This window comes from Opisthorchis viverrini (assembly GCF_000715545.1).
Source record: "Opisthorchis viverrini unplaced genomic scaffold opera_v5_267, whole genome shotgun sequence".
Lineage (NCBI taxonomy): Eukaryota > Metazoa > Platyhelminthes > Trematoda > Opisthorchiida > Opisthorchiidae > Opisthorchis > Opisthorchis viverrini.
Genome location: NW_008751924.1, coordinates 677,246 through 689,986, shown reverse-complemented (window position 1 = coordinate 689,986; position 12,741 = coordinate 677,246). Strand labels below are relative to the sequence as shown.

At 45.8% G+C, this 12,741-nt stretch overlaps 3 protein-coding genes across 3 annotated transcripts in view; 1 reads left to right on the top strand and 2 right to left on the bottom strand.

Moving 5' to 3' along the window:
• T265_09300 (hypothetical protein) overlaps positions 1-3,705 on the bottom strand; it is a gene marked incomplete at both ends in the record, with an annotated part of 7,987 nt that extends 4,282 nt beyond the window's left edge. Inside the window, one exon of the mRNA XM_009175328.1 lies at positions 3,508-3,705. Within this exon, the coding sequence (XP_009173592.1) occupies positions 3,508-3,705 (198 nt within the window). The remainder of the gene's footprint in view (positions 1-3,507) is intronic.
• T265_09297 (hypothetical protein) overlaps positions 1-12,741 on the top strand; it is a gene marked incomplete at both ends in the record, with an annotated part of 30,886 nt that overhangs the window by 8,692 nt on the left and 9,453 nt on the right. The window contains 5 exons of the mRNA XM_009175325.1: positions 1,208-1,483; positions 3,946-4,137; positions 6,940-7,076; positions 10,319-10,522; positions 12,481-12,694. Of these exons, the coding sequence (XP_009173589.1) occupies positions 1,208-1,483; positions 3,946-4,137; positions 6,940-7,076; positions 10,319-10,522; positions 12,481-12,694 (1,023 nt within the window). The remainder of the gene's footprint in view (positions 1-1,207; positions 1,484-3,945; positions 4,138-6,939; positions 7,077-10,318; positions 10,523-12,480; positions 12,695-12,741) is intronic.
• Positions 9,858-10,199, bottom strand: T265_09299 (hypothetical protein; the record flags this gene model as incomplete). Its single annotated transcript, XM_009175327.1, has 1 exon — positions 9,858-10,199. The coding sequence occupies one exon, from the start codon at positions 10,197-10,199 to the stop codon at positions 9,858-9,860; it is 342 nt and encodes a 113-aa protein (XP_009173591.1).

Sequence of the window (12,741 nt, the reverse complement as noted above, 5' to 3'; positions counted from 1 at the left end):
GGATAATGCGCCGGCGGTCACGGTCAACCGTTGGGCGATCGGAGTGTGCGGTTTTTGGGGCCGACCTTTTCTAACCCGTCCTTCCTCGGGGGAAGGCAGCATCGCTGCTTCCATAAATATGGACATGCTGGTCGCCTGGGGGAACGCCTTACTGCCTTCACACTCCTGTCGCAGAGGACAGTACGATTTTACCCCCAGACCGCCTGGTAGCACGAACGTAGGTAGTACGGAGTCTGGCTGCTCTTGGTCTGGTTGCTCCCCTTTGGCCTTCCTGGCATGGTTGCACCTTGTGGAACGAAGTGCCAGTGTAGTTTACCCCCAGACCGCCTGGTAGCACGATTGCACGTAGTACGGAGTCTGGCTGCTCTTGGTCTGGTTGCTCCCCTTTGGCCTTCCTGGCATGGTTGCACCTTGTGGAACGAAGTTCCAGCCAGTGTAGCCCGCGGGATCATTGCAGCACTGAAGCCCGACCACCACGTCAAGGTGGCAGCTTTAGGTCGGGGTCAACATCACTGATTATGGTGAACGGGATATTTTTATGTATGCCGAACCATCATTCATTGGGACTTTTCCGTTTTCCATGTCCGGCTTTTAAAGAGTAGGGCGAACTGTTTGTAAACTACGTATGGCCTGGTAGATTGGCGTTTTGATTGAATTCACGAGGAGATTAGATGTTGTTTTCTGACCCGCCTTCCACGATGAGACATTTGTACTCCACAGAATGGGCTCCATACGTTGCAAGATATGACGACGGTATTCCGTCCAGCTTTCATCCAGACGGTTTAAACGAAATGTGGGCACAACGCCTCAGTAAACTAGCTCTAGGTCTCCCAGATGTCCACATCTTTGTAACCAACTGAGGGGTTTTGAAAATAATTCTTCCTTATTTGATGACAGTGAAGCAATGATGTAGTTATTGGTATCACTCGCCGATACTGGTCGTCCATGACGGCCGAAATGTGTTACTCTACCATTTTCACATCTGCTGAGGTTTCTCTTAAATTCAGTCAGCTTGATTTTCACTCCATTTGTACTCGGAGTCGCCTTTCCGTGTTCAGCTTCCAGAATTAAGTTTTTCTCTTCAAGCAGAAAGCATGCTCATGGAATGGCTTTGTAGAAAACCTGGCACACCTGTAATTAGATTATTACTGTCATCCTACTCTTGACTTTTGAGAGTCTACATTAACCTTATGTTTCTGCCCTGCAGGTGGAACATGTGAGGGGCTTTGGTTCCATTTCCGGTCCGAATGAGGTTTTGGTGAAAAAGACAGATGGGGGTGAAGAGACGATCCAGACAGATCGTATTCTGATTGCTTCTGGGAGTGAGGTAACTCCGTTCCCCGGAGTCGATATTGATGAACAAACAATCGTTTCCAGTACTGGTGCGTTATCCCTACCAAAGGTGCCTGAACATCTCGTCGTCATTGGAGCTGGCGTGATCGGTGTCGAGCTTGGTTCTGTGTGGAGTAGACTTGGCGCAAAGGTAACTCCGCTTATGTTTTTGTGAGTTAAGGTGGATGTCACGTTGCAGGTATCCAACGATCGGACTAGTATTGGCGGTTTGATTTTTCGATTTTTACTCAAACAGATAGAGGCACTCATAGGTAATTGGGAAACTGTCCACTTATTGAGATGTGCGTCTGTAACCTGACGCCCTGTTTAACAGCGCAAGAAGACGTGCTTTTCACTCCCGTCGGTTACCAACTTTAACATACACATGTAGGTAAACGCCCCCTGAAGGAAACGCATAGTCATGCAGCACAGGGGTGGGATGGGGACAGTGTCGTGATAACCAGACAGTGTTCGCGTGTGAACTAAATGTCAACACCTCACTGGCTCTTTTGTCGTTGTACTTATCAATTGGATCAGGGAAACTCAATACTTACATGCAAGCCTTTTACCTCACTTTCCACCGTGACCAATAGCTGCTAGTTTGATTAGATGGATTACTTTACGGATCGTAAGGGTACCACAGAGCAAGACACTACAGGTCAACAAAAGCTACATTTTTCTTCCTAATCCGAAATAACCTATAGTTAACCTATAGTTGATCCATTCAAGAGGAACTGATATGGAACATGTTCAAGGATAACAGGACACCGAAAGAAACCACTTACTCATAATATGGAGTGGATCATGACTTTGCACTTTTTCCAGAAGCCTCACTGTATTTCCGAGGATTTAGTAGGGTGTCTAATATGTGGTTCGGTTGTACTCCCACTGCAATCCGAAATCATCTTTCGTTTTGTTTGACAGCAGTCAAACTGACTGGAGAGCGGTGCTTATGAAGCGAAAGAAGCTGATATTTTAGAAGTCACAGTTCGGCCCTGGTGGAAATGAACTACGCGCTGGTCCCACACATGTACCGTCGGTATAACATTCATAACCCCATAGTCAACATCGTCGGCAAGCCATTGAATGAAGTTTCAAAACGTTTTCAGATAATGCTCATCCCACTTCAGGGGTCCGCTTAGCACTACCATCCTTCCAGCCGCGCATTGATTATATCTCGTTTGGTGACGCCATGTTTGAAAGTTAATTGAACAACCAACAGCCACCTGATTAATAAAGATGATTGCCACTTAGCTTACCAAGCAAGAGCGGATATGTTCACGTTAGGCCAGCACCAGGTCCATTCCATCGTCTACTCTTTTCTCTTCTTTTACCCTAAGGCATCAAATATAATTAGATAGACCTTGTGGTTTTACGGCAGTGAAGCATCAGTGTCGGCACCAATGCCGCTGTCTCTGATATTGATTATGCACGTGTTCATTATTGACAGTGTCCAGAGCTTGCATTCCAGCTGGTGAGAAACCATTCTTTGGACTTGTTTTCGCGGTTAACTTCACACCAACAGCCGACATCAACTTGTCAATGACCAAGAACGCAACTGAGTGTGGCCTTATGTAAAAACGGATGACCCAGTTGCCTACTAACAGCTGGCTGTAAAACCAAGCACAAGTTATCGAGTGCCCGAAAGATCTTCACGACGACCATGAATAATTTTCTGATAATAGGAATTGCTGCTGAAGAGTGTTAATATGTTATACTAACAGAGTAGACAAGAGGCATGATAAAGGAATTACGTAGTTTGGTGCTAGCAACGGCATTCGCAGAGCGTGGAAACTTTTCCACTAGACAGTTGTGACTAGCCGATAAAAGAATATAACTGCAGCGTGGATTGTTCCGAACACGACCGAAAACACACCAAAGAGCCAATTCTCCTACACAAGATCTCAACTGGGCAGTAAATCCGTTTGTGCATGCGAAGAAGTAACACCTAGTTGTAGCTGATCAGCACTGACTACTCCAGGTCGGAGACACTGGCTGTTGTCAATGTAACAACCGTTTCGGTCGCACGTGTTCACAGTTTGCTGTTTTTTTTATAGTTACGAATCCATTTACCAGCCCGTGTATTCTGATTGCCTTTTTTATTTGTAGAATTTTGAGAGGTTCTTGTCAATGATGTTTGTCAGAATATTTTGTCGAAATATGTTTGTGGTACACTTTCGACCACTGCTCTAGTTTCCCCTCTCTGGAAAGCTTATCCTCAGTAGCGGGGGCGAGGTGGCCCAAGTGGTTGGTGCGCGAATTTACTGGCCGGAAGGTCCGTAGTTCGAATCCGGCCTCCGCCTCTCGACTTCCCCTGTCTAGGCTTGGGCAACCTGACAGTATCCCAGCCCTCGTGCTTCCTTCGGGTGGCATGGCAGCTAGGCACCGGAAGGGTAATACAGCTTAACGCTTTCTCTCTTATCTTTCATCCTCAGGACCGAATACTCGCTAGCCTTTAATGGATATTTCAGCGTCAGAGCCTCCCCCGTAAGAAACTTCTCCAGAGGAAAGACCAGTTTGGCTCCTGCAGAACTGAGTAGCCATTTTGCTGTTAATCGCTGATGCTCTGTAGTTAATTGTTTCCTTTACCTCTGCTATTCGGTCCTTTTCCAGGTTACGTGCGTAGAATTCCTAGGCCATGTCGGTGGCCTGGGTATCGACATGGAAGTTAGCAAGTCATTCCAACGTATTTTAACGAAACAGGGTCTCACCTTCATGCTGAACACCAAGGTCACGGCAGCTTCAAAGTCCGGTAACAGTGTCACTGTTACTGTTGAGGGCGTGAAAGACGGCAAAACGAGCTCAGTGAGTTAACACCTTTTATCATGTATTATCAGTAACCGTTCAACATTCTGGATTTTCTGTTGAGTTCCTGGCACGAATAACAGTAAAACTATTCCACGCTCATGGTGTAGTCAGCCTTTGCACTACTGGCCTTCACCAAAACGTTTTTAGACATGTGTCCCAGCTGCACTACGGCTTGAACTAGAACATCAGATTAATCGATGAATGAAAATTCGATAGGGATTGGGTTTTCAGTATTTGTCCTATTTCTCCGGGATGAATCTTCATCTTTAGTCACAGTGTTTTTTGTTTCTTATGTGTGCGTAGTGGCATAGAATTAACCTGTTCCTAATTGTTCCTATGACGAACTGGTGCTTAATATAGAAGTTTATAATATGCAAGACTACTGAATATCTAGCACCTTTTGTCCTTTTGAGATGAAATATGCCATCACAAATAAACTACTCAAAGCACCCGGACGCAGTTCCGTTGATTATACCAGTCTTATTGGGTTTCGGGGCGGAGTCTCCATCGGGTAACCATTTTGGATCTCCTGAATAATTTCTCGTCGGGGGTGCTGTTCTTGTCAGTTGCTCCCCTGATTTCTATCGTTGAACGAAGCTGTAGTTGCTCGGATCAATGTGCCGTCGACTCGCGGTTTACAACCAAGGAAATGAAACAGTTATTGTGAGCAAGCAGTGGTGGACATCGAATTCTTATGAAAGGATGAGCGGATTTCAGGAATGCTGACACTGATCACACTCGACAGCTTCTGTTTCCTTAGCCTCCCGTGTCCTTCAGGCTTCATAGTCTTCGCGCACGCCAAGCTCCACTTGATGTCTGTCAGTTCGTCCGGTCGAATCAAGTTCGGCACCAGAGGAAACATTTCTCCGAGCTTCAAGTGGTGCTGTTCTCTCCGATCTGAGGGGAGATCTGATGGTGAGCACGAATTTACTAGCCGAAATGTCTGTGATTCGAACCCGACCTTTACATCCCGACTTCTCCTGTCTAGACTTGGGAAACCTGACAGCGTCCCAGCCGTCGTGCTTATTTCGGGGGGCATCTCTGCTCGGACCGAAAGNTGTTACAGCCGAGCGATATATGATATCTAGTGCTTGAGTGGACCTTGTAGCGCCGTTCCACAGCTTTATATAAGGATGTTTCTACTTCGTTCCACTACGAGTTGACGTCCATTGATGGAGCATTTGGAAGGGTCAAAAAGAAACCTCTGACAAATTCGGTTAACTTTTGGACCTACCAATTTCCCAGATGCTGTGCGAGTTGCCCAACGCTTACACGGTCTTGGAAAGCGAAGAGCAAAGCGACTTCGAATGACTGCGTGGTTAGAAGGACTGGCAGTCAGTTATTGATTCGCACCATCGATGATGATTTGATCACTTTGGGTCTGTGGCTGGCACGCTGTTAGAAGACATACAGCCAGATGTGTTCGGTTGCTCCGGAATTTAGTGTTGCGTGAAAATATTTTGTGATCAGCACACAGCTGAAGCAATCATTCTTCGTTTTCTATACTAACGGAGTCCAGTTGAAGTCGACTGCCCAATTAAGTCTTGGATACCCTAATTCTCACGGTTTTCGAATTCAAAACTCTGGTAACCACAACAATATAAGCTTTTAGGCTGTCGTAACAGGGCGTCATTAGAATTGTATTTGATGCTGTCAGAATCGCAGTCGGTGAGGCTCAAGCAGATACGATAAACAGACACTCCCTCAAGGACGTTGTTAGAGGAACTTTACGAATGCGACTATCAACGAGTATCCAGTTAAGCAAGAAACTCATTTTTCATTGACTTAGGACGATGATGACGACTGCACATCCTGCTGCAGCGGCCCGTGGTTTGACATAGGTCCACAGCCGGGAGCGAATGGAGAGTGATGGGGGTATTTAGCTCGATGACTGTGCTTAGATCTTGACTTCTTGTTTCTGATGGACAGCACACGTCAAGCAAGTCCAGTGTCAGAGCAAGAGCGGTTTGCTGTCCTGCTTGATTCAGAGTGCAAAAAGTAAAAGCAACCCGATAGACCGGGCGCCGGGACTTGAGATGCCTGCGGACGTGAGCGCCGGCTGACTGGCAGATGTTACAGCCGGGACCGTCGCAAGGCGAATAGTCGCCAGTCTTAACGGGTGGGTGTGTAAGGAGAGTGTTGATAATATGGTGGTGAAGGAGAGGGGAAACTGTGAGAGAGGAAGAACGGAAACATAGCCTGTTTCCGTTAATGCACCTTGCTGTGGCAGCTGTTGATGCCACGCGACGACCTATGTTGCAGGAATTATAGCTGAGATACTGCCAGGACGCCCAGGCATATGGTGATTAGGATCCTGAACCAAAACCATTAGCTCAAAATCCCGACCGCACAGCAGTGATGTTCGGCGCGAAATGCCAGTGCATCACATTTTCCAACCCCGAACCTGGAGGACAAGGAAAGTGTGTTGGTTAGGACCAACACACACAACCTGGTGTGAGAAACTCTTAGTGTCGCAAAGGTGTCTCACAATATATCCTAAGGAGTCACGAAGGCACAAACTATTACATCACGATAAGGCGTAGTGTAGCCAGGCTTATGGCACACACCGCTTTCAATTACTAGCTCTTAAACTAGCGTTAAACTGATATTTATTCAGCTGGGTAAGAAGCGACCGATTCACTCTACTTGCTTGCGTCCTCCATCGTTTCCCCTATTTGCGTAGTTGATCAAGCGGTACGGTATTCCGATACATACATGATCCCCAGTTCCATGAGTAGTTTTGTTACAGGTAATTTGGTGAAGTAACTGCATTAATTTCCCATATTTTGTGGTGTACAGCTTGAGTGTGATACCCTGCTCATTTGTATCGGACGACGACCTTATACGACGGGACTGAACCTCGACAAAGTGGGAATCAAGTTGGACGATAGGGGTCGCATCCCTGTAAACAAGCATTTCCAGACGTCCGTTCCAAGGTTAGTGTAGTTCTCGAACAATCACTATTCATGTATAGAACTCTATGTAACTAGCTGTTGACATTTTCAGCCAGTCTCACTACTGGGGACTAGATAAATTGATTCACCAGAATGGTAATTCGTTCTTATGGATTACCTGTTACATCCCAAGCTGTTGTTTTATAGTTTGATCGCACGTCATAACTGCCCGTTTTATATAAAGGGTTGTGGTCTGTGTCAACCACATACTGCTTTTTTCTTGGTAAGCACTAACTTCATGCTTCCGAACTACTGTCCTGTTCGTACGTGTTGTTGGTGACTTGCGTGGTTCTTGACAGCCCAAGTTGTATTTTCAAGGCGCTTCTTTTGGGAGGGGCAGCTTTTTTATAGAAAACTCCACGACTCTTGCTAATGTTTTCATGACAATATGGCCGTCCGTATGATTAGACTCATGCTCGGAACGTTTCAAACACAGTGGTAGCGCTGTAAAACATAAGACGCACAAGCCTACCCCTATCATCGTCGTTACTGAAGACCAAGTTTAAAAATGTTGCATTTTTGTTTGCCAAATACGTTCCCTATTGGGTGAAGAAATATATTTAGATAGAGCGTATCAACAGGATACGCATGATGTGGCATTACCAGGCGGCATTCTTGTTTGGGGTTGTCTTAAAGGAATCCCCGGAGGCCACAGTTATGGGTTTTCGCCTTTAGCTATCACACTGTAAGGGATCAATGGCCGAAGTAAGCCTTTTTTGGTCTATGAAACGTATCTCACTCTATCTTGAGAAACAATCTGTGCTCTCTTACCATTCATCAGCTCTAGGACGGATCCACGAACATGGGAGAAGTAAAAGCCTTTCTCCAGCCCAGTCAGAATGGGTTAGATCTGTCTGTTACCACCTGTGCTCTAAAGAGCGATTTATCAGGCGATCATCTAAATCCACACACCTCACTTGCAGATCTTGCATACGCCCGTATAATTCTAAGGCGACAAAATCCTACAGGCCTCCAACCATCTTTCGACCGCGCCAATTTTTGTACGAGTTTCATCGCGCTAAAAATCACCACCAGCAAAATGGAGCATGCCCCGCCGATGAATCCATTGAATCAATGACCGCCTTGAGATATCTGGACCCGACTGTAATTCCGAACGGCGGGCCACAGAATTTTCAATGGAAATTTCGTCCTGTAAGTGAGGCCAACCTGTGCTGAGAACCCCAGAAACACTGTACCGCTATTTCACACTTATTGGACATCATCAACAGTGCGAATCTAATGAAACTACAGGGTTTCGAACCCGCGGCCTCCACGAACAGCTGATTAACCCGCGTTTAGACAGGAGGTAGCACCACTCGTCATTTAATCACGTAGTACACATCACATGGTCGTGTATTGACTTTTTCCTTGAGCGACTGAGCTCTCCAGAGTTTCGTGGTATACGTATCGCTTTCTGGCCCCAATCAGGATGAAACAGTCGTACAGTGTTTTTAGGCATGGATCGTCTTCCCTTACAGGATGAATTATCTATCAGAGGTTTCCAGATCTCGTCACACTACTAACAACATTTGGCTCCACGTAACCCATTCATAGTCGCGTTTTACTCTTGTGAACAGTCGTTTAATGTGTATTTACACTGCCGCCGTATGAAGCAGTCCTTCAGTTCAGCTATTCTTGTTAGTCTGCACTAGGGACCTTGGCACTTCCAACATTCTGATAAATTTTTCCTTAGTTAACGGGTACATCCTTTGCAGCGTGTATTCAGCACCACAAGCCCGCCACGGTAGCTGAGCCGTCGTTCTACTCAGCTACTGTTTCTTTCCTTGGAGCAAACCGGCTTTAGTTGTTCGATCCCCCTGTAGGTGTTGTTTTCATGATGGGCTCAAATTGACTGACGATCGAGCAGCATGCGGCTTGATGGGATGCACGAAAGGATATAGTTACTGATCGATAGTTAATACTGCTGCTTTTGTCGGTTAATCAAATTTTTATTCTTGTTTGAGGCAGATGCACCTTGAATGTCTGTGTTTAATTTTCATTAGAACCCTTTCCCTTCGTTCACAATGAGTCCCTCTTAGGTTCATCACTCAGTGGTCACGTCTTTTCACCTTGTTGTAGTCGGAGGATTTGAAGATCTGACACTTGAGGACCACGTGTTCGGATTGATACTCTCCTCCTAAATAAAATGCTCAAAAGAACACCGTTCCACCCCGAAACTCAGTGGTCAGGTGCTTCCTGAGCATACACAACTTAAATTGGCGGCTTTGGTATATTGTTGGAGTCCGTTTGCTGGAGCTATGAGTGGCCTTCGCGTTTCACAGTCGTCGTGTTTCTTCTAGGTGGCATGGCAACTAGATGTCACAGTTGAAATGTCTGATTTTCGGTCCTCAGTACAGTAACAGTCTCGGATAAGGTGGTAAGCAGTCAAACTCTTTCCAATTTAAAGGGCTTCCTTTAGAAGTCCCTTAGGAGAAAGCAAAAAGTTCTACAATATGCGACTCCAGGACTCCAAATGAACGGAAAATACTGATTCTTGTGTGTACCCTCTAGACCATACAACTTGCATGGCGATTTCGTCGTACTAGGCCATGTAACTGGTAGCGGTGGTAAAGGGTATCCAATACCATCGGAAAACTGGCGAGCTTCGTTCTACACCGGCTGTGCCACTGTCGGTTCTGTTTGCTCTCCGAATAATCCACTACCTATGCCAGCTGTCGTCGGTTAATCATGCGAAGACAATAGCATCTAGGAGGCAAACTGTCCTACCTGCTGTGACGTATGCCTCAAATGGTTTTTACCTGACTATAGTGCACTCATCGAACCATCGCTGAGCCCGGGTGCACTTTTAATGACATCGGGATCGATGTAGCGTAAGTATGAAGTCGTAGCGCACCATCTCGTTGGTTCTGTTCCCTGAAGTGCTGGTACAAATGGTTTCTGATAGTTGACCGAGCTCCATCTGTAACTGATCCATTCTTCTTGTTGGAGGTTGACCTTACTGAAGCCGTATGGCTCCACCATAATAATTTCGTATTCTACCCTGCCCATGTGCTCCTCGGTGCCTTGTGGTTTTCTTAAACAACTCGCATTCCAACCAACCTTTAAACCGGTATATGAGATTATGGTTAGTCGCAACTGTCGCATTTTTGTAGACAATTGCTGAATTGACTTTGTCTGGTTCTTTCGGCAGTTGCATCGTGGACTTGAATGTTTTTTTTCTGTAGTTTTCTTACAACTACACAAGAATAATTATTTTTCTGCAGCGTGTATGCCATTGGAGATTGCATCCCTGGTCCAATGCTAGCACATAAAGCTGAGGACGAAGGCATAATCTGTGTAGAAGGCATGAAAGGTGGTGCGGTCCACATGGACTATAACTGTGTCCCAAGTGTTATCTACACTCATCCTGAATGTGCATGGGTTGGTCGTTCAGAAGAGCAGTGCAAGGAGGAAGGTCTACCAATGAAGTAAGTTCTGTAAGCTTTTATTTTTTAACCTTTTTCGTGCTGTTGGTTAGAGGTTGAGACAGTTGAGACTACTACAAACACAGACATGATGCATTGCCTGCGGAAACACTCACAGACATTGTGTGTTCTTTTCTGATTGCCTGTGGGTGGTGATAAGCGCTTCACTAAAGGTGTAACGTAAGGCGTCTGACTTCACATCGCATCCACTTCAATCAATTCCGAAACGGAAGCTTTCACAGGGTGTTACGATTTATGAGCACAAACTTTTCGAGATAAACCTTTTGCTAGCGCCTACCGCACCTTGAAGAGCGTTCCACATTGTTTGTCCTTTCTTCGGTTGTTGGCCTTTAGACGCGTGTTTCCATACCAAAATCTTTACATACTTTGGGATTCCCCTCATCAGACTGGAACTGTTCTGGGCATAATTTCTCTCTCTCTCTTTTCTCCCATATTCTCTTGTCACTTTCGCATTCATCGCTTGCATTCACTTTTTTATGTTTGTGACCATGCTCTTCAAAAATGAATGATAATAGTAAATTACGTTAAGATGTGGTTTGGAGTACACTTTGTGCATGGATGCTTGAGCATGTTCTTTTTTATTAAGAAACCGGTTGCTGTTGTGTACAACGATATCACCTAACTTCATCCGTAATTATCTTCTGAACAATCATACCAAAAACCACCATTTTGACTGTTTAGTACTTCGCCAAACATTTCTCATCTCACTAACTGCGGCGTGGGAGCTGACCTATCGCGAAGAACAGGGTGGTTTCCGAGGGGCACGCGGCCGAGTAGGCAAATCTTGGAGCACAAACCTTTGTACCAACAGCCCCCCGGTTGTTTCTTTCCCCGACGTTTGTGCTACTTTTGATACGGTTGATAGGGTGAGGTTTTTCACTCGGGATGTCATGCCGGCCAAATTTGTGAAGAACATGATGACAATACACACCAAGACATCAGGGTCTGTGCAAAAATGCAGCCAGCTGCCATCGACCTTCCGACTCACCGTTGGATTTCACCGTCCCTGTTTGACTCTGTAATCTGCGATACTATAAGTACATATCTTCCGCGAGTCGACAATTGTGGGGTGGATCTACCCTCGAGGTGACGTCTTCAGGATGACATTAATGTGAATCGAAATTCCGACGTTGGAACTCGATGGGTATAACCATGTACTCCTTGCCAGCCAACTGCAAATTTCCCGTGCAGTACTGGCCCTTAACCACGTACCTCACTGTTGTGAATGACCCGTATAAACACATGAGTTGCTTTGCATACCCTGGGCGTAACCTCTCCTGGCGTGATATCAGAGGTGGCCCCCTCACTTCGCGAAGGTAAGAATGGCATTAACTGATCTCGGGATGTCAGCATACGGTCGAAGGGATGAGTACAGCCCGTTGGTGCGAACCATACTTCTCCACGGCTGTAAAACTGGTCAGCACTTTTATGAGTGCTCCTAGGGCCGTCGGGGTTTGATCATCGTTGTATACGGAGCACCTGTCGCTTCCTCCAGTAATAGCAGGTGGAAATACCACAACTGATCTCTGGTGATGTCTATAACATCGAATTGGAACAAGGGATCAAAATGCAAAAACTTGGCCGCTGAAACACGTTCTGAGGATGGGCCCGCAAGGTCATAGGTGGAAGGAACGTCGCTTAGGTGAACGGTGATCATAGGGGCGAAACGTAAAGGATAACACTATCAGATCGGCATTTGTTGGGCTGTCTAGACTTATCGGCTGATGCGCCAAAGATGATAAATACTTGTATCTGGATACTGACGGAAACAGTACCGAACCAAACTCATTGATATTTTTGTTGTTCACCCTTGTGTTCGTGGTTTCTGCTTCAGTGGCCTTTATTATTTTGTTTGTACTCGAATTTTGTGAATCAACTGTTCTATATACATGCATTGTTAAATAAGTAGTATGGTTTGAAAATTTCCCGTTTAATTTTAGAATTGGAAGGTTCCCAATGTCTGCTAATTCCCGTGCCAAGACCAACGATGAACCAGATGGCATGTTCAAAGTGATAGCGCACAAAGAAACTGACCGCATTCTCGGTGTTCACTTGTTGGGTCCCTCCGCCGGCGAGCTGATAAACGAAGCTGCACTCGCGATGGAATATGGTGCATCTGCAGAAGATGTGGCACGCGTCTGCCATGCACACCCTGTGAGTTTACTCAGTTTCCTTCATGATTATATATATATATATATGTA